At 40.1% G+C, this 22,181-nt stretch overlaps 1 protein-coding gene across 5 annotated transcripts in view; it reads left to right on the top strand.

Moving 5' to 3' along the window:
* Positions 1 to 22,181, top strand: part of kcnn1a (potassium intermediate/small conductance calcium-activated channel, subfamily N, member 1a) — a 66,097-nt gene that overhangs the window by 19,319 nt on the left and 24,597 nt on the right. For 3 of the 5 annotated variants that reach the window (XM_026148662.1, XM_026148663.1, XM_026148664.1), the window contains exons 2-4: positions 14,120 to 14,593; positions 18,318 to 18,413; positions 21,263 to 21,681. In XM_026148662.1, the coding sequence (XP_026004447.1) occupies positions 14,120 to 14,593; positions 18,318 to 18,413; positions 21,263 to 21,681 (989 nt within the window). Of the gene's footprint in view, positions 1 to 8,248; positions 8,623 to 13,634; positions 14,011 to 14,119; positions 14,594 to 18,317; positions 18,414 to 21,262; positions 21,682 to 22,181 lie in introns of those variants that run through there. The other 2 variants (XM_026148666.1, XM_026148665.1) reach the window with 2 other exon arrangements.

Raw genomic sequence — 22,181 nt, forward strand, 5'->3', positions numbered from 1 at the left:
GACTACAAGTCTACTATAGGCATTGCTCGGCAGATGTATACACGGATCGGTACCTACTATAACTGAGCCCCACTTTTTTTATAGGCTCCAGCTCCAGGAAGTAAAATTCCCATTCATTTGTTTCCATTAGCGTTTCAGAAATGCTTAGATAAAGAGTTCTAAGCTGTGACCCAAGCCAAAACTACAAGCTTGGCTTGGATCACAAGAAAAATGTAAAAAGACAAGGCAAAAGGTCCACGACTGTGTAAATAATTACAAACTCATTCCATAATGCACTGCAAGCCCCAGATTCCACCAACCTTGTTATATTTAAACCTTCTCATTATCCTAGTACTCTGTGACGTAATAGATTGTAATATATTTTGCGGTGTGTGAAGAAAAGCATAGCTTAGTTATCGATACAGTTCAGTGCTGTGTTCTTGACCGCAATCACCGTTCTTGTGGTTTCTGGCGTTTTGTACTCACTGAGCTGACGTTTGCAGGTTGAAACATTTGCATTAACAGTGAATTAACAGTGGTATAACATCAAGATGTCGCTGTTTCTATTTAGGATTGAAAGTTGTTTTTAAAACAAGTGAGCAACTGTGGTTCCGATAGGAGGACATACCATCACGTTGCAGTGTTGTCCCATATGGAAAAGAAATAGTAAAAACTTATATGATTTACTCATGAAAGTGGCCACTTTCTCATTACTTTCATATATTGTTTTAGTAAGTATCCAAAACATACAAGTTTCAATATATAATTTTTCAAGGGATCTTATATCTGTTTTCACTCTTGTATGCTTTTCATACAAGTTTCACACAAGACAGATACAAACTTTATAAGATTTATATATATCTTTTCCATATGGGGTGTCTTATTTCAACATCATGGGTCACCGTCAAATCTCTATGGATTCTAAATTCCATCTAAAATCTATAGTCGCATTCACATACATATATTTACATTCTTGTTTGGCGCTTTCTTTTTCATGCTCTGTTGCATCCACCTTGAAAGTCAGATGTCGCTCCTGAGTTCAGTAGTAAAGTCAGAAAAAGAAGGAAAAGCACGATTTGTTTAGCTCCTTAGCAAGTTACAGCCATTCATGCATTACTAGCAATACAGCGCAGTGCTTGTTTTGTTGCACTTAAAAACACTACAGCACGTTCACAGGTAGACTCTTTTCACAAATACACAACACTTAAGGATTAGATATCTGCAGCGCAGATGTTGAGTTCGACAGATGTGTGCGGCTGCCGTAGTGTAGTAGTTGACACATTTGAAAAATTCCTGGTTTAACACAAATCCCCTTTGGTTTACACCAGAAAGGACGTCTACTGCCAATTCAAACATGCAGCACTACCTGCTGTTGCCGCTGAAGGCAGCTTTTTCTTAGTTTTGCTAATATTTAAGCAGTGGATTGTTAAGCCGGGGTCTTTGGAATTGCTCTAACCTTGTGTCAGTTAAAATTTCCAACTGGGAATTTGGAAATTGGGAATTTCAACATCTAATTTTAAGTCGCACACACCATCAGCACCATTGTACTCACTGCTTGTAGTTTGCTCTACACCTGTAACAAAAGTTAAGAAATAAATGACTGGTTTATGTCATCGTGTCGCAAAAAATGGGGCTAAAAGCCCCACTAAAAACACCAGTAAACTGAAAGCCAGGCCGCGACTGCTGAAAACCTTCCAAAAGTGCCACCCCACCTTGCAGCTGGTGAGAAATGAGCATTGTGTTTCCTTTGGGAGGCAGTTAATGCTGCTGTTTGCCTCTCTAGAATATTAATACCGCCTCCGTTCATTATGGCCAAATATTTGATCATACTTACTATACTAAAAACATTGACTCTTTATTTTGTGGATATATTCACATTTCCTTTCCCTTTGTGTTCACTGTGAGCATGTCCCAGAAACGGATGGCACAGGTCCCCTTTTTGAAAGTTTTTGATGTTGACGTACTGAATTCAGTTTCAGTTCAGTTTCATTTTATCGTGCCAAAGTTTTTATTGAGGTAATTTAATAGAACAAAAGGAAAGGATGACTGTAGTGCTGTGTGAGAGAAGGTATGATTTCTGGCCAGAAATGTCTCTCACAGAGTTCGTCAAACACCTGTTCTGTCCTTCTAAATGGGTTATTGGCACAAATCTGGAATCAATCAAGCAATCAGGCATAATGGGAGTCTCTGAGGGTGAACTGGGCAATACTGTTGATTAGCTGAAAGAAAGAAGATGCTTTCCTGTTTCTACATGCAGTACTTGATTACAGTAGTTCTAATATATTTACTCTCCAACCATGCAACATTTAAGGATCCACACACGGCCAGATTTAATGTACATTTTATTTTACTGTATATTATCAATCTCAGTTCACACGTTATGGTCTGTTCTGCAGATGAGTTTGTAACAGCCCTCTCCTTTAATTTGCTGAAAATTAAAATTGTCCCTAATGAGGCAATGGGTGTCCCACAGGAAAAATACCCCTCCTCCCATTAGTTCTAACGCCAATCTCCCCAGGACCTAGATTATAAAGCACACACTCACACATGAAGTAACCTTGTTGGGTCCTAATTATAACAGCTTTGTGTCTCAGTTGAACACAGTGCATTATTAGTCCTAACAATATCACGTTCCCACAGGCGTGTACCTGTGTCCTTCCTTCCGTGAAGGCTTTGTCTTGTTTTTGGCTACTTTTTCTTTCATCTCTAAATGCAGCAAAAAGAGGGCAAGAGGGAGGGTGAGCTTAACAAGACGCCAATAATTGTCTCTGTTATCAAACAGGCCATCAATCTTAATTACAGGATGCGTAGAGAGTGAATTTCCAGACAGTGATTCTACCACTGAGTTTAAAATCTCATGGACAATAACTAAACTCAGTACAAAGAAATACAAATCAGACCCCATGCTGTTACTGCAGATGGTTTGGACCATTTGATGGGCGTCTGTATTTGAACCAGCTCCAACCTCAGCAATTTGTATGATAGGATCTAATCCTTAAGTGACATTCTGGGCCACACTCCATACCAGTTGGTGGCGGTAATGCACCTAGAAGTTTTTTGCACACTGCCATAAAAACAGAAGAAGGATAAGGAGTGGAACAGGAGACAGGTAACTCAAAATGCAGAGAAAACACAATTAATGTGGCATTTACAAAGCAGTGAGCGAACAATATAAATCTAATGTGTGCACCATTAGACATGTCTTTGTCTATGATTGGCTTATAATTGAAAATTTACTTATACAGTAATAATGTCAGTCTGTTGTAAGTACAGAAACCTAAATAGCATTGTTTTTCTATTTTGTTATAGAACATGAGGTTGTTACAAAATCCAAGCAAAATTTTAATTATTTGTATATGCACATAATTATTTGGGCAACGGCAGCTTCTGACCTATTTATGCTGGCAAGCCCAGCTGGCCAGGATTCGTTTTGCAAAGTGAAGAACAAAAACCTATCACACTGAGAGAAACAGGGCATGCAGTGGGTCTGAAAAACAGAAGCAGCAATGCTTCTAGGGTACCAGGTTCTAAAACACACAAAGAAGACCTTCAATGCTCTAAAATGACAGAGTTACACAAATTAACTGTGATTTTTTCAGCAGCACTTTCATGATGTGAATCTCTCGTTCCACCACATCCCAAAGGTGCTCTCTTATACTGATTTCTGGTCACTCTGGAGACCATACAGTACAGTGTGAATACAGTGAACTCATTGTTATGTTCAAGAAACCGATTTGAGATGATTTAATCTTTGTGACATGGTGTGTTATTTCTCTGGAAGAAACCATTAGACAACCATCATGGACATGGTCAGCGACAATATTTGAGCAACCAAAAGAAAATATCTCCCACACCCTTACAGCTCAACCACCAACCTGAACCATCGATATTTCATATTTTCACATTTTCATAAAATTCTGACACTGTCATCAAAATTCTGCAGAAGAAATTGAGACTCGCCAGACCAGGCAGCATTTTTCCAATTTTGTTGTCCACTTTTGGTGAGTCCATGTAAATTGCAGTTTTCTCAGTTCGTAGCTGATAAGAGTGTCACTCAGTCTCTTGTGCTGCTTTAACTCTTCTGCTTTAAGGTTTGATGCGTTGAGCATTTAGAGACAGACTACTACATAACTTTGAGCTGAAAGTACGGGAAAAGTAACTCAAACACACATTTCAACCAAGCACTCTGGCTATTCTCTGACCTCTGACAAAGCATTTTCACCCAGAGCATTACCATTCACTGGATATTCTCTTTTTTTCCCTTTTGGATGGGTGGGAATTCTTTGTAAACCCTAGAGATGTGTGGTGACGTCAAAAAATCCCACTAGATCAGCAGTTCTCAAAAACTCAGACCAGCCCATCTGGCACCACCAACCACGCCACGTTCAAAGTCACTTATATCACCTCTCTTCCCCATTCTGATGCTCTGTTTTAACATCAGCAGCACATCTTGACCATATCTACATTGTCTTAATAAGCAGTGCAAGAGGTGTACCCATTAACTTGTTACAAACCTGCTCTAGCCTCGCTCCAGGCACACGACCAGCTCACCTCAGCGCACTTCAAGTTGTTCAAACATTACAGATTGTATCAGACATGTGAACTCAGTCCGACTTTACATTTCTGTGTATCCTGTGAGAACTTTGAACGTCTGCTTTCTCCTTACTCCCTAGAACTGCTGTGTCTTCACAAAACACTCAGAATAGCTGTAGCTTATCCCGGAGGTAGACACCCCTACAGAGATATGAGGGCATGAAGTATAAGGTGATAAGGCTGAGCACAAAGAGTCTCACCTTTTCCACTACTGCAAGATAACAGGTTTAAAATCATGGTGTTATTCCTCAGACCTGATGTGTCTAAAGAATATGCTGTTCACCTTTAAACATTTAATGTTCCAGCATGATTCATTAAATATATAATTATTTCAATCAGCTCAGCACACAGATAGCTCTGACAGAGTAATTTCCTTTATGAGTGTGGGGCTGCAGCTACTGGTTATCCCCTGTCTTTGCTAGTGCTGAGTAATGATCCACATGCTGGCTAGGGATGGATGGAGGAGCCCTGTTTCCTGCTGGCCTGTCAGAGAAATGTGACAGCGTCTAGTGTGCAGGGACAAACTGGAGAGTGTAGCCTGCAGCTCTCAATCACTCCAGGGGCTGGCAGAGACACCCATAGGGAGCTGTCTGTCTTCTCTTTCATTTATCTCTTTCTGTTTTCACCCTTTTATGTTTCCTCGATTTCTAGATCCCTACCTTACTTTGTCGCTTTTCCCGCGTCTCCCTCATTTGTGACCTTCCTTTCATATCGGACTTGTCAGCATCTGTCGTCTGCTCGCAGATTTTACACAAACACATGGATCTTCTCAAACAATTTCTCCTCGAGCTCGTTTTCGTTGCTTTACGCTGTCTGCATCAATATCCAACCTAATCCAGAGCGTGGCAGAGACTCAGCATGTACTTCTATCACACATATGCAACCCCCCGACCACCCCCACTCCTCCTGCCACACACACACAATTAAACAGACTGGCACCCACGTGCTCAAACTTACAAACACTCACCCAATTAATATTAATAATACACTATTCCATTTTAGAGTATATAAGCCTTCAAGACTACAACACAGGAGTGAGGATTTTCTATTTGATTTGAGCTGGATGGAGAATGAAGCAGAGAGGGAGAAATGCAAGACGAAGAGTTGCCATCATCTAAACTGTTCTGCACTGAGGCTTTTCAATTTCATTATAAGTCTCAATTTCAAAAAGCCTGAATGCTACGTGCTGTTCAGCCTAAAATTGAGCTGTTGGTTGGCTGGACAGGCAGCCCCCACCCATGGCTCCTCTGTGGGGTCATCAGGGGATGACAATGGTCCGGCTTGCCTTTCTGCTGTTTAGTCTGGGTGAAGGGAAACATATGAAAAGCAAAGGGGCTCGGGTAGCTGGCTAACTGGGTGAGAGTATTTTGGAATTGGTTGGGTGCTCTGAGATTTTGGAAAGCAATGTGAGGACTCTTGGTGTAAAATCTGTGAAGGACTCTTGAGTTATACAAAGAGGAATCCAGAGTTAGATTTTAGTATGTTTAAGTTGTCTGCTATTTTTATTGTGCATATTTTCAGTTTTATTATCACACTCTGGTTTATTTTTTTTAGCACTAAAAAATCCTTCTCTGATACACACCAGCTCATAGTTTACTCTGAAAATGATTTTTTAACCCATATGAACAAAACATGTAGGCCATGTCTTTAAAAAAAAAACAAAATTCTTTTTCTTGCTTCTGTTTTTGAACTTGAGCACTTTTTCCTTAAATGAGTTTACAACAGCAAGTGGATCATACATTGACTTAAAATAGCTAGCCTGTCCCTGGTTGGTCCTTGACCATAATGAGATTTTTAAACAAACAAATCTTCAAAACACTTTTATGGCATGAACAAGTTCCTGCTTCCGTATGGAGGAAGTCTTTCATGGAGTGCCAAGCAAACTCCAACCAGTGACTCTGGAGTTTTTACCCAGTTGATCCCCTCTGATTTAGGCCGAAGTAGTAGTTTGCTTTAGGTCGATGTCTTGGAAGAAACTATGATTCTGGCCATAAGGTTCTCTGATACTAGCTGCAGCAACTTGCTTCAAAATTGTCTGTTCAGAATACAGTCTGTCTGTGATTCCCTTACAGTGACCACAGGACCTGCACCGGGTCTGAAACCATCAGACATGGAGCTTGATTTGGCAACAAAGTGGTTTTTCCATCGGAAATGAGACCGTGCATAGGGTCACAGTGGTTTCTTTAGTGAAGATAGTAGATTAGTGCCATATTTCCCCTGATTCTATCCACTAAAGAGCCTTTTGAAGCTTTGCCTCCTTATTGTGGTTCTCTATCAATGGAAAGAATTGGGGCTTTCTATACTTACAGCCAAGCTTTCTTCAGGCACGACAAATACCACTTGTACAGTCAACTCTTGTTGGTCAATCTATCAGCCAGGACATCACTGTGGAAGTCCAAAAAAACAAAACATTATCAACACAGCAATAAACAGGCTGGTTATGTAATGTGTCATAGAACTGATAATGTATGTGTACCGAATATAGTAATTTACTTTGTTGCTTATTTTTGCAGTTTCCTTAGTTTCAGTGGTCGGCGTTGTCTTTCCATCTTGTGCTGATGTACAGTTTACAGTGACAGTTTAATTCCCAGGCTTGCAAAATGCCTTTAAATCTCTGGCGCCAGTTCTCCTCTTGCCCTCATGAGCTGAATCTGTCGGGAGTTCTTCTTGCTGATGCTCATCATCTCTGCTCCAATGTGTCAACACACAGGTGTTTAGCCTGACTGTGTGTATTTATAGTCTGAGTATGCCAATGGACAATCGCAAACAAATGTTTGTTGCTGGCTAATTGTTCCTACAGGTAGTCTGACCAATGAGCAGTGCTCACACCTAGTGAGAACTGCAAATTAACAGATAACTAGAGAGGGGGAATCTGTACAACTTCTTTTTCTTTTTTGCATTTTTTTCCTGCTAAATCATTGCAAGATTTTAGAAGCCAAGGCCAAAACATCCAGCATCAAAGGTAAGCAGATGCTCAGCCATAACTTGTGAGTTATATAAAGTATTTATATAAAGTATGATGTAGGCTAAAAATGTTGTGGCTTAAATTGTTGACATCACTAAACACTAGTAAGTTCAAGGTCTCATGTCTCATGAAACAGCTACAAAATGATGGTCATTTTGTTCTGTTCAGAACATGAGATGAGCAGGATATACAGTTGGGTGTGCCTAATTTTGTATCTGCCAAGAAGAGCTTTTATAATGTTTTTTTATTTTAATTTTTTTTGCTTTTAATTCAGTTTCAGTTCATTCACTGAGTGCGTTTTTTCTTCTTCTTTCAGTTTAGTTTTGTGTTTGAAAATGTTTAGACTTAGTTTATTTTTTCTCTTATTAATTCCAGCCTCAGTTTTAACCTCTCTAATTATAATTGCATGGAGGTTATATGTCGAAGACAAGATATATGAACACCAGTAAAGATAAAACAAGAAAAGCACAGAAGTTTTTGAAAGCAGCTGACTCGGTCTTGCACACATACAAAGTCTCAAACATGTAAATAAATACATCATCAGACAAGTTTCGATTTTTTCTTTTCTCTTTTGTACCTGATCAACAAACTTAAAAACTAAGTATATTACATAATAACTAACTGAAACTTTACACCGATTTATTTTATTTTTTTCTTACGTTTTTTTTTTTTTTTTGGTATTCTTAGTTTTAAGGTTAGTTTTAATGAACTATAATAACCTTTCTATGAATTTCCTAATGTGGGAGTATGGCATTCCAAAGCGCAGCATTAATTTGTACTGCATGATAGGGCTGATCATTTAATTTGTTTTCACTGGAGGTGAACACTTGCTTCTTAAGAAGTCACACCCGCGTGCAGGTTGGGACAAAACACTGGTGCAAATCAGGTTGGACGATGGGCAACAGAAGCAGGAAGTCGGGGAGTAGATGGGCGTTCACAGCGCTTTTAGACTGGAAAGTGTGCCCGTCACATGCGGTCAGCAGGGTCCATATTAATGCTAATGACCCGTTTTAAGCCAGCAGTTTCGTAGAAGATCTGCAACGAGAGGCTGCGTTCACTGAGCGTCCGACACGTGAATGACAATGGTAAGCGAGAGAGAGCGGCTGGATTGCGCAGCGCTGCTCTGCGCTGCTGCATTTCTTACTTTTTAAACGTACTGTTTAAAAAAATATTTAATTTGACTGAAATGAATGGAAATGTTTGCATGGAGCGGTATGGTTGATTTGCAGTGGAAATTGTGGAAAAGCTCAGAGTGACTAATTTAGATTTTTCAAAACTTGCTCAACAGTGACTGTAGTGACTGTAATTAATCTGTTGGAAATATTTCAAAATTTTCAGCCATGAAACTGAGTGAAAGGGACGTGTTTATGGTGGAAAGTAGATACCACCAGGAGAAAGGAGAGAGGACTACACTGGCCGGGCGGCACTCTATCAGGCTGGTTTATTAGTTTAGTCCAGGGCTCGGCAACCCTAGGCACGCATGCCAACTGATGGCACGACCATAGCTGGACTGGCCATCGGGCATACCGGGCATTTGCTCAGTGGCCCGATGATTTTTTTTTTTTTTTTTTTGTAACGGTATAAACAATGAAAGGTGGTGGATTGGCCAGATGCTGGCGTAAAATAACTCAGTTGTTTGGTGGTGGCTGTGGCGGAGCTTCCACAGATTCAGTAACATTAACAAGTGGTGGAGGCCAGCAGGTGGATAAGGGAGAGGGAAGGCAGGAGGAGGAGAGGCAGCCGCTGGTCCGAGTGTCAGGTGAACTGAACTTCAGGTAAGAAGTTATAACCTGCAGTCTATCTGGGTCGGCAGGTGCAGTTTATTTTCGTTGTGCTGACTTTTTACAGTCAGTTACAATAACTCATACTGCGTACTAGCTAGCATGACAGAGTTTCTATACAGCTGGGTGGGTGCTATGATGTTACTGATAGTGAACTTTATTTTATTCATAAGGTTAGTTAGTAGAGTTGCCAACCATCTTAAAAAGACGGAATCGTCCCGCATTCACAGAAATTATTACCCTTTTGGTGTTGTCTAGGATGGAAAAAGACACAAAGGTGGATTTATTCTGTCGTTAGCCGCACAGCTGCCTCTTCTTCTCCTCTCATTCTCTCCCCTCCCTCTCCTGTTGCTACTTTAATCATGAAACTGATCAATAATCAGCTGATCGGCTTTTCTCTCTTGTTTGTTTATCGCCCACTTTGCGCCAGAACGGGGCAATCACGGAGGTCGCGCTAAACAACAGCACGTTTAAGCTTGATCAGCTGTTGTTAGAATTTATTTAATATTAATTTCTAGTATCAGCTGAGGTTTGCTGGAGCCACAGCTGTAAAAGCTGCTGGTCATGATATCGGTTTGGTTATGTGATGAGAGGGAAACATGAAGATGAAACCAGGAGATGTCCTTACTGAATCATCAGAGCTGAACAGGTGATGGAGAAACAGGTTTACCTTTTAGGTGACATGAATGAGTTGAAGAGAAGTTATGAACTGTTTCTGAGAGACAAATAACACCAGGATCCTTTTTTAAGTAGCTGACAGCTGGTAACTGTGCAGGGGCGGGTCTAGCAAAGTGTTGCCAGGGGGCCAGGTAGAGCATTAACAGCGAAAGGTGGGCACAAAGAAATACTTTCTTATTCTCATTTAAAATGTCTGGCTGTTATTAAATAATTATCTGAATCTTACAACCAAAGTTTTTATCTGATGTAAAATGTATAGAAATCATGCATATACCGACAAGACTGTACATCACTGTCACAGCAGCGTCTGTTTTCATTCAAAGGCTTTATGGCTTTAATACCTGGTGGTCTGGTCTCTAGTCAAAATTTCCCGGGCTGTTTTTTTTTGTCCCAGTCCAGCCCTGGGCACGACACGCAGTGAATTAATCTGAGAGGGTGCATCAAAAAATAAATGGCCCCGCCAGCGGTGCACATCGCAAATTGGGACTTTCAGGTGTATGGACCAATGTTTTATTTTCTGATCAAACCAGAAATCTTTAATGAGCAGCTGGATTTGTCTCGCATTAACTGGCTGAGTTAATGTCAGTTAATGCAACATCGAAGCAGCTGGAATCCATAGCTTGCATTTTCACCTGCTGGACATCACTACCTGACAAGTTTAACTGTCTTCAGAACATTGCAGAGGCCTTATTGACAGTATTTGGCTCTACATATCTGTGTGAGCAGATTTTCTCTCACATGAGTGTCCTCAGGTAGCCGTCTGAATGCTGGACACTCGGAGACCTGTGTCTCTGAGTGGGAGACCAGAGATCATACATGTGTGTCTCTGTATTAACAGACATGCCATATTGGCTTAGTTTATTTTTCTTATCATTGTTGTGAGGAGACCACAAATAGCATTTGCATTTTCTGTTGTACAGTTCATTTGCTGTTATGGATAAAAAGTCTTTTTTTGTTTCAAAACAGCTGATAACTATTCGCTGATAGCTGCCAACATCTGCAAACAAATATAATTCTATAAAGTGGTCCTATATATTGTGTAACTGTTCATATAGAGCGTTATTAAATTTATTGCTAAAGCAATCATATGGCACACTGACTTCTGAGGAAATTTTAAATGGCACTCACCATCAGAAAGGTTGCCTACCCCTGGTTTAGTCTATTGAAGTAAGCATACTAACACACACTGATTTACAGACTCACTCAAAACACAAGGATGACTGTCAGGAAAAAAGCCATCTTATACATGCGAAACGCTTGAGTCAGAATACCTCTGTGTTGGACGACCTTTTTACTGTACATTCTCACAGAAATCCACAAGCGATGCTTGAAGTAGTGGTCTTCAGTAAGTCTCTGTGATATAATTTTTTTGTCAGCTTTTATAGTTTGCCATCCATATTTGCATATCAAGCATCTCAGGAAGTTTGACTGAGACTAAAAATAACACGGGATCAGCAAGAAGTGAAACTTCAGTGTTATTTACCTCCCACACAAAAGTTGGAAATTATCTCTTGAGAATGAGTGACATCATGTTAATAACATTTAAAACCAAAGGAATAAGGATATTTTGCAGTTGCTCACCAGTTACTATGACAATCCCAAGCATTTAAAGGAAAGACAGGCTTTTCTGCTTTGGATCTTAATGCTAGTAAAAGGACTTTATTGATGCATTGGTAATGACTTTTGAAATATTTATTAGAATTTAATAAAATGGCTTTCTAAATACAGACTGCTTATGGTTGAGATCGATCCAGCTGTATTTTGCGGGATGATTCAGCTCTGCTGTTTCTCTTCTGACGCAGTCTGTACATATCTTTGATTCACGACCGGTGATATTTTTTGACATTTGTGTCTCAAGAATTTAGAGTATTGTGGAAAAAGTCCCTTTCTGCTTCTCCATGAAACTTGTCTTTGGATGGAAGCATGACATGCTCTAAAACCTCCTGGTTGAGCGGCTGTGTTGACTTTGGCCTGGATAAAACACAGTGGACCAACTGCCAGCAGACAACATGGCCTTCAACATCATCAGACTGCAGAAACTTTACACTGGGTTTTAAAATACCCTGGATATTTACTTTAATCTTCCACTAAACTCCAGGACCTTGATTTCCAGATAAAGTGCAACATAGCATAGCATTGAATCCACTGGCTGTCTGGCTTGGGATGTTCTGTGTGTACTAATAATAATTTGAGATACTGGATTTCTGATGGGCTATAATGAGTAATCATTTGAAATTTATATTTAAAAAATTACTGTTTTGAGATGCCTTTTGTATTGGGTTATGTTGACTGCTTCAAGGGTTTCCTGAAGCAGAGGAAGCCAGAGGAAGGCATAATTTGTGTGAAATCTTTTCAAACTTTACTTGACACTGAAATAAATCCATATTTGGGGATTCTAATCCTCGATGTCAATAAGATGCAAACTGTTAGAATTAATTTAAATTCATTCACAAGACCCTTTTATCCAAGAAGCTTCTGCGGGAAAAGTTAGATTAGGAAAATTCAGCTCCTCCTGTTCTTATTATATCCTCTTCCATCATCTTTGGTAGGACTGCCATATCAGCATCTAATTCTGCAGTCTTTCCTGTCATTCAAACGTAAAGTTCACTCACTTCAGTCTTCACAAGTGTACAGAGGTCCTAATGGCACAGATTAAAAAGCAATTTAATACAGGAAAGGGGATTAGAAACACTATGGGCTGCACTTATCCTTAACCTTTAGTCCTGTTCTCATGGAGCCACAATATGTGCAAGATGATAGCATCACAGGCCCAGAGTTAGTAAATTTCCATTAGGGCTGCCCTTCTGTATTCCCACCAGCACATTTAAAGGCATTAGGCATGCTTTGTCAGGGCTGATAAAAAAGGGCCAGCAGTGCTATCGCACACCCCTGACTTGTTTCGGAAAAAGCACTGTTCCATGTGAAGTTTTCATAACCCATTATGATAATCGGCCCAAGTCTCTGAAGGGCAAGGGATAGACCGGCAGATAGATGCTTCTGGGGTGACTGCTCTATAGTCTCTGCATGGATTGAACATTTTCTGTCTGCGTTGCCGGGGCAGAAACTCATTCCTATCTACCAAGAACAGCAGAAGTGATATAGGACTCAGTAAAAGAGGAGGCACATCTCATTGGAGGCACATCTCATAGCATCGGGTTAGAAGGTGATTTTAAAACGAAAGAGAAAAAAATGAGTCCCCATCCCCCTTATAATGAAGAATATACTGTTTTCAGTGGTGAAAACTTAATATTTTCACAAGGATGCTTGTGTCATCCTTTGTTCTTCAGCTTTCCTGTAAGCTTGCTGTGCCTTCAACAGACATGAAAAGCAATAAACACTTTATACTGTTTTGTTAAATTAGTGAGAAGCTGGGACACCTGAATCAAGGAGATCCGTGTTATTTTTTTCTTCTTCTTCTTCTTCTTCTCCTCTTTTGGGCAGCTAGCTGCTCATCTCTGCAGGGGAAAAATGTTTGTCTGACAGGAAAAAGGGCCATGCTGTGCATTAATCATTTATATCTAAATTTGTGCTGCGCAAAGATTCAATTTTCTGCACTTTGTAGGGTCCAATATTGGTTATATGGTTTTATTTATACATCAAAACCCCTTTCATCCATTATTAATTTATTTTTGAGCCATGCAGTTTGGATGGCATTTCTTGAAGGGGAGCTCTTTTTGTGGGAAAACCTCCACAAAAACAGGGCACCAAATGTTTAACAGGAAAAATCCTGCTTTTACTACTCACAAAAACAGGCTGTTCTTAATGAAGAGCTGTAACTTGGTTAGAAGCTATCAGTTTGTTACTCAAGGAAAAACCCTCCATATGTGGGGCTTTGAAACCAGAACTATTGCTATTTTGATTCATGCTGTACGCTTGGACACATGTCCTGCTAAGCACTAAATTTGTCTCCTTTTATAACCAATATTGTTTTGCAAGATCCTCTCGTCTCCGTGCCCTCTCCAGAGCTGCAGTGATGTAACTCCCACATCAATGCTCTATTTAAAGTCTAAACCTGTGCGTCTCTTCAACCTGCTGTCGGTTTTTACACCTTTAATTATTATTATTATTATTTTTTATAAAGTTGTGGTAGTATTGTGCTAATTCCTTTGCTTCCTGTTCACAGGCCAATACTGAGCAGAAGAAGCTGAGCCATGCTGGATCCAAGCCCTCCCTCTCTGAGAGCTGTGGCCGACTCCCTCAGATAGCCATGAACACCTGCAAGTACAATGGCGGAGTGGTGAGACCACTAGTGGGCAGCCTGGCGTCCTCGTCGCGCCGCAACCTCGCGGAGCTCGACTCGGAGACGCAACCCTTGCAGACGCTGCACAGCTCTGGCCTGGAGGTGGTGGTGTCCAAGGGCAACGGCGGCGAAGACCCCAGCAAGGCATCCAACGAGAGCTTGGTCAGGGAGGGCAGTGGGCGGGGCAGTGGGCGGGCACCCCAGAAGAAGAACAGGGACATTGGCTACAAGCTCGGCCACCGGAGGGCGTTGTTTGAGAAGCGGAAACGGTTAAGCGATTACGCTCTAATCTTTGGGATGTTTGGGATTGTTGTCATGGTGACAGAGACGGAACTGTCATGGGGGGTTTACACTAAGGTAGGTTGTGCGTGCGTGCGTCTGTGTGTGTGTGTGTGTGATGCATGAGTGGGAGCCCTGTGTGTTGTCACTTCTATTGTTATGTTTGAGTTGTGTGGGGTTGGCAGCTGTCAGTTTCATGAAGAGTGATTATTAGCACAGACACTGACGTACAGTATGCAACAAAGCAACTGGGAGTATTGCTCCAATAGAAGTAAAAAGAAGTGTCATGTGATCTGCACAATGACTAATAGACTATTTATTCTATTAAAAGATATTGTCTTTTTGGAACTTGTTTTGTCTTTTTGGGGGTTTTTTTTGCTGGTAGGTCTATTTTTGTCACTACTTAAAAGTTTTAGTTATTGGCATTATATTGGCACGTACCCAAAGGACTGATTCCATTGCTATTGCTATTATTGGCAGAAGGAAACTGGGATAGTGGAGCAAAGCGGACATCAAGAGCCATAAAGATTCATACAAAGAGAGATAAAGACACATAGAAATGAAGAGGTCGGCAAGTGAGAATAAAAGGTGGGAATGAAGTTCCAGCTTTTTCAAACTGCATCAGTTTGTAGGAGTGGCAATGACGCAGCACACTCTAGAGACAAGAGGGACTCTTGAACGAGGACACTGGCGAGGCAGTGGGTTTTCAGGGTCACTGTTGTGACCAAGCTACCACCCCTTGGCCTGTCATTGTCCATCAGTGTCAAACAGTCAACCCTAGTGTGTCATATATGGGGGAAGAATATCCTTCACTTAGTGCGGCACAAGTCCCACCACATTATTTTTTACTGTGAAGCTGACACTGCAGCGATATGATAGGTCACAGAGCTGTTTTCTTTCTTCTCTGGAGTCAGTAAAAACAAAGTAGAATAGAAGAGCTAGTGTTTGAAAAGTGCACGGTCTGTTGACTGTTCTCAAGCCTTGAGTTTTGAGCTGTCACAAGCGAGGAATTAATCTGACTGAAAACCTGATGAATGGATGCCATAATACTAGTTTCATACTACCATGCACCTAAACACAAAGCACTCTTCCTGACACAACCCCAAGGGGACAAAAAGCCCCCAGGTTTCTCCGACTGGCAGTGAGCTACTGACCTTTAGTATGCCAAGCAAATCTGTACACCACTACAGAGCCATCCCACTTATTTAAACTTCTTTATTTAAAAAAAACACAAAAAAAACCACTTGAACATTACAACAATGACATTTCTGTTAATAAAAGCAACAAAAGTACAGAGCAGAAAATCTTAACATTATGTTGCTGACAGGCACAGACTGAGATGTTAGGATGATTGCTGAGTGGCCTGCTAAAGTTTACTATGAGGTATAACGTTTGTTACATTACATTAGCTTGAACATTCACATAACATTAGCAACTGCAAACGTGTGTCACAACTGATCTCCAGGATAACATAAAGAGAATGACCTTTTGGAGGTTGTTAATATGATCTAATACTTAACTGACTTGAATTCTTTGAAAAAATGTGGATGTGAGTCTTTTAAGAGCTTCACTAAAGTGGAAAAGGCTCGTTTGCATGTTGCTTTTGTAAATCACTTAACCTATCACCTCTCGGTCATTCTCCTCAAATGCAAAGTACTTCCAAACCCGACTCATACTCTCTGTGAGACAAGGACATTGGAAGGCCCCCTGTCAGTTCTATAAGAATTGCAGCTTTGGCATATATGTTGCCTACATTACTAAAACAAAACGAGCACTTTTGCAGTTTGCAGAATGTTGGTATTATCTGGTCACATAATCTGAGGATGCTGCATGCTCATATGATCGCACATCCTGCTTTATTGTCCTTTTTTTTAATCCTCGTGTACAAAATGTTGATTTAAACTCTTAAGAAAGTGCTCAACAAAGTTCTAGTTCAAAAAATATTTTTCTTGTACTTTTTTTTTTAGGTCAATTTGACTTCTTTCTACAAACAGTGGACTTGTCCCTTACTGGCCTTAGAAGTAATTCTGGTTTAAGGGGCTACTGCTTTTTCTTTGTTGATCTTTTACAGTCAGTCATAAATGAGCTTATAGTAAATAAACCACTTTCTGAACAAGACTTTTTTTCACTGTCAGCAGAAAGAGAGGAATGCAGCATGCATTTGTGAAAATTTTAAAGCTGAAAATGCATAATGAATCATTAATTATTCATATGATGTGCTTGTCTTAATGGGTATTTTTACTTTATGTGTGCAGGATTGGAGTGTGCTAACTGTCATGGTAATCATTATGGGCAATTAGAAGTTTTTCAATATTTTGTGAATGACATACTGAAATTATTTAAAAAGCATCAATTTTTCCCTTTAAAAAAGGGATCGATTTTGTTTTTGCCTGTTTGTGTCTGTGTGTGCATTTTAATTGTGTTCTTTCTTTCATATGTGTGTGAGGAAGGGTTTGTGGCTCTAAAATATAGTAAGTTGGTGGGGTAATCTATAGGATGATTTATGGGGTTTTAAGAAAGTCAATAGATTTGTCTGTGACTGTTACTGAGTTTTGTTCAGTCCATTCATCATACTGACCTCAGCTGAAATGGAAATGACCTAATGTCTCTGAGCAGCACCGCAGCCTTCCCACATCAGACAGGTAGCATGTGCTGTGGCTGGTCCATTTTTCCATCTCACGTCCCGTCATGGAGCAGACGCTCGCGGCTCAGCAAAGGTTTTCTGAGCCCTGAAGGAGGGAACATGTAAAGAGGCAGTGAGCACTGGGACTTAAAAATCCTTGAACCTCTGGCACGTGGATTAATTGGTTTACTCTGTATTATTTCATCAGGGACTTTCAAAACAATTTCAGACATTAGAATGTCTTGAGAACATGTCGCCAACCTGAGGGGCAAAGCAATCTAGTTGATGGCTAAAAATAATTCTGTAATATGGACCACCAAAGGACAACATATATTGAGAAGCAAGGACTGTCATCTCACTGGCAATTATGAATGATATTTCCACTTGGTTTTTTTAATCGTTTGTCGTCAGTGTTGTTATTGTAATAACAACACTATGATCATTAGCCTGCTGCAGAGCAGCATTTTTACACCATGGTTGTTAAATTGATTTATCAGTTGGCATTTTACCAACATAGAGGGTTGGGGGAGGATTTGAGTAGCACAGGTTCTCATTTTCTAGATCTACGGCCCCCATGTACAAACGCGTACACACATACAAAGAGCTTTCCTGCGTGAGCATCCAGCCGGCCTATTTATCATCAGCAGTGCTCATTGTGCTGGCCCCCTGCTAATACCATCCTTGCCTTTTCTGCACCTACCATTAAGTGGAAAGTCCCCCTGTTAGTGCTGGGCTTTGATTAATTGGTAGTTTAGATGGTGGGAAATGGTGTCCATAGATAATATCAGGCTACACCTCCACCTGCAGCTGTATTGTTTAGCAACATCCTGACTGCGCTGTTCGTGAAACCCCATTATGTGGGCTCTTGTTGAGCTTCAGCTAATAAGTAGCGTGTGTGTGTATATGTGTTAGTGTGTGTTTGAGGGTGCTATGTATAGATGCAGTTGTGTAGTGTTATCTGTATACATATAGCTATACCATAGAGGTTAAAATGACATGTATATATCTTATTATTAAACCTAGAAAATATGAGTTGTGTAATGGTGAACACTCTTTGACTGTAATGTTGTACTCCTATATATGATACTCTATGATGTTTGCACATATTAAGAGAATGGTTTTAATTTTGGTGGCTATTTCTAATTTTGTCTCTCATGTCCTTTTTGTTTCTCACCCTAGGAATCTTCATACTCATTTGCACTGAAATGCCTTATCAGCCTTTCCACTGTTATATTGCTTGGTCTTATAATAATGTACCATGCCCGGGAAATCCAGGTGAGTGCACTGCAGAAAAAGTAACCTTTGTTTATTCATTTACCTTTTGAGATCAGTGTGGCAGAAGTTAAATATTATAAAACCTGATTTTAAAAAGTCCGTTGGGAATTCAATTTCTACTGGCAAAACTACGCTAAATACAAATCACTTAGTCTTTTTTTCTCTTTAACTGAAATTGAAGCAGACAGCTCAGTGTAACCTTAAAGCACCCACCCAAAGATAAACTTTTGAAGCTTAAAAAAATGTTGAACTGTAAAAAGTGCTTGATTGTAACCACTTTACCCCCCCAACCCGTGTAATTTTGCTTCTAAGGAGCTGGACTTTCTTGTAATTTTTTGTCTTTGTAGCTGACCTGAAGTTTTTTTTTATTTCTTTTGTAAGCCTGTCCCAAAGATACAGTTTGACAGTGTATTTTGGCACCAACTAAGCGATTCCCAGTGAGATGTTAACTTTCAACATGTTGTGCATACATTAAAAGTACCTGAAAACTATGACCTTAAGAAAAAAGAAAAAGCCAAATCTGAACTGGTTAAATTTCCATCATTATGTATGTGGGATATCAGGAGAGAGGTATAATGTGAGTGTCTACAGCTAACTGTAAAACAAGGTGGAGGCTCTGTCATGGTTTGTACAATGTACAGTCAGACTTTGAGTCACCAGTCCATCTGGAAGCATTTGATTGACAACAGCTAATTTTTCAGCATGACAGTGACCTCAAACACTGCCAGTGCTGTAAAAAATAAACCTGAATAGAAAAGCACACAGTTTAACACTATCAGTCATGGATTGGCCTCCCCTGAGCCCGGGCCTTAACATTATTGAAGCAGTGTGGGATCATTTTCACAGGGAACGGAACAAAAGGCAGAAACCTCCAAAGATGGGCTTTGAATGTCTTTCAAGAAGCGTAGAGAACTATTCCTGGAGACTACTTCAAGAAATTAAAAGAAAGCTGCCTGAGAGAGTTTAGGCTGTGATGAAGAATAAAGGTGTTGATACCAAATATTGACTTTAAAGCTTGTTGGAAGTGTACAAACTGTGTGCTGTATTTCCATGTACATTTGCACACATTTTAATAAATCGCTGCACCTATGTTTGTAGCAAAATGTAAAGTAATGAGTACTGTACATGTGGTGTATAACTGATAAGAGACAATACTTATTTCATACTGTTTATGAAATATCTTATATTAGTTAGTGACTGCAAAGAGTCATTGTGATTTTGTGATAAAGTTTTTCATTTAATTTTTATTATTACCTTTCACTGAGCCTCAGTCTCAGGGTGTGAAATATTGCTGTTGTCAGAGCCTCTGATGGCTCAGATTCATACAGGATGTCACGTAGTGTTGGTCCTGTGATACGCATGTAGAAATCGTGAGAGGTCTCACTCCAAAATCATTCACAGAAAATGTAGACAAGTGGAAACAAAACTAAACAGGAGAGAAACAGGACCACAGCAATCTCCAATTTAAGCTTTAAACTACAGCCAGTTAAGTAAGTATTGTAAACATTTGATAAAATGACATTTTTATAGATGTTTATAGGTGGAATAGTCAGTATTAAGTGTTTGCAATTGTCTGTTTTGATTCAAATCAATAAAATTCCATAAATAAAATGATTAGTTTTTGCTCTATTAATGATTGTGATTATAAATTGTTACTAAATAGTTTACACAAACAAAACTGACATCACTAAATATTGACATTTCCTACAAACCCCGCTGTCTGTACAAAGGCAGTGTAGGAAAACTATGTCACTGTAAACTCTGATGCATCATTAATGCTATCCTGAGTGCGACAATTAGTATTTTATATTGCTAAGAGGATGGTGGAGAAAAAAGGGCAACAGGTAACAATGGGAGATGGACTACTTTGTCTTTCTAAAGAAAGAAAATGACCCAAAACAGTAAGGACCTGGCCAGAAGCAAAGAAGAGTAACCTACATGTGCAGCATATTCACAGGAACCTCTGCAGCAGTATTAGGCTGCATGTTTTGTTGCCACTGTAGAGAAAAACCTATCTTAAATTAAAGCCGTTAACCCTTTAAACCTCAAACCACAAAACAATTGACCGATTTCAATTGTTTTTTTTTCTTGAAAATGTTGTGTTTATTAAACTTTCTCACAACTTTTGTAAAAATTATGCTTAAAGGTTTATTGCACAATTTAGGTTTTCCAGTGGGGTGGAAAAAAATCACTCTTAAATGACTCTTAAGTTGTTGTCCAGAAACACTGTATTATTTATTTGCAAACAGTAGTCTTGATGAATCTATACAGTTGTTTTCTGTTTTATTGTATTTGAGTTTCTGTAAAGTTTTCCTGGGATAACTAGAACTACTGCCATACATCTCATGCTCCGTATATTTATTATGTATTTGCCCTTAGCTTATTTGAGTCTTAGAGGTGTGTTGTTTATAAATCAAAACATAAGACACCTATGCTACTCTTGTCTGCTAGCTTGATTTACAAAGATCAGCCAAATTAAAAAAAAGAAGAAAGAAAGAAGAATAACAATGATGATCTTCTGCTTGAGAAATGTTGGATTTCTCATAGACAAGCCCAGAGGAACTCACCATCACCATCTCCCACCATCCCAGTATACTGACATTTTTGATCTACACAAGTTTTGGCAGGTGTTTTTAATGCTATGGCTGATATTTGTAGATCAAGTATTGGCCATCATGAGCAGCATCCATGTCTTATGGATCATCTACAAACACACCAATACTATGAGGCCTCATTCAAAGGTCCATGTGGTTGAAAATGTATTAAAGATGTGTAGAAGGAAAAGAAGTTGAGTGTGGAAGGAAATTCTAACTTTATCCAAACTGACCTCAGTCTGTCTTTTCCTTCAGCTGTTTATGGTCGACAATGGTGCGGATGATTGGAGGATAGCCATGACGTATGAGCGAATCTTCTTCATCGTGCTGGAACTACTGGTGTGTGCCATTCACCCCATCCCGGGCCAGTATGTCTTCACATGGACAGCGCGGCTGGCTTTTACCTACACGCCGTCGGTGGCCGACGCGGATGTGGACATCATCCTCTCCATCCCCATGTTCCTGAGACTCTACCTGATTGGCAGAGTCATGTTACTCCACAGCAAGCTGTTCACGGACGCTTCGTCCCGCAGCATTGGCGCCCTCAACAAGATTAACTTCAACACACGCTTTGTCATGAAGACCCTCATGACCATCTGTCCAGGAACTGTTCTGCTGGTGTTCAGTATATCCTCCTGGATCATTGCTGCATGGACTGTGCGTGTCTGTGAGAGGTAAATACAGGGCTGTGAATAATGGATGTTGTTGCTGGGCACAAACCAAAATGGCTGATGCACAATTGCACTTTGTGGATTATTAGACGTCTTCTCTTCCTTCACTTATCGCTTTTGTTCCCACGCGTTTCCGTGCTCTCTGTCCTTTCCCTGAAATATGTGGAATCATCAGAATAGGTTACATATCGATGTCGTACACGTGTGCAGGAAGGCATACGCTAATACGCCCACATACTACACCACTGCCCGGCCGTTTAAAAACACCCTTGCACACGTTTCATTAGCTCAGCACTTGCTCCACGACTTCCCACTCCTTGTTTTTATTGCTATTTTAGATGGCTTGTCCATAATTCATGAGTGTTTAATTGTTTGTTTGCTGAATGGTTTGTTTTGATAATGCAGAGCAGCCCCCAGGATCCCCTAACCCGTTTTTCTCACCAAAACTGCGCAACGGGCTTCGTCTCAAGGGGGCACCAATGATTCTCGCTGAAAATGAAAGA

The sequence above is a fragment of the Astatotilapia calliptera genome, chromosome 18, assembly GCF_900246225.1.
Source record: "Astatotilapia calliptera chromosome 18, fAstCal1.2, whole genome shotgun sequence".
Classification (NCBI taxonomy): domain Eukaryota; kingdom Metazoa; phylum Chordata; class Actinopteri; order Cichliformes; family Cichlidae; genus Astatotilapia; species Astatotilapia calliptera.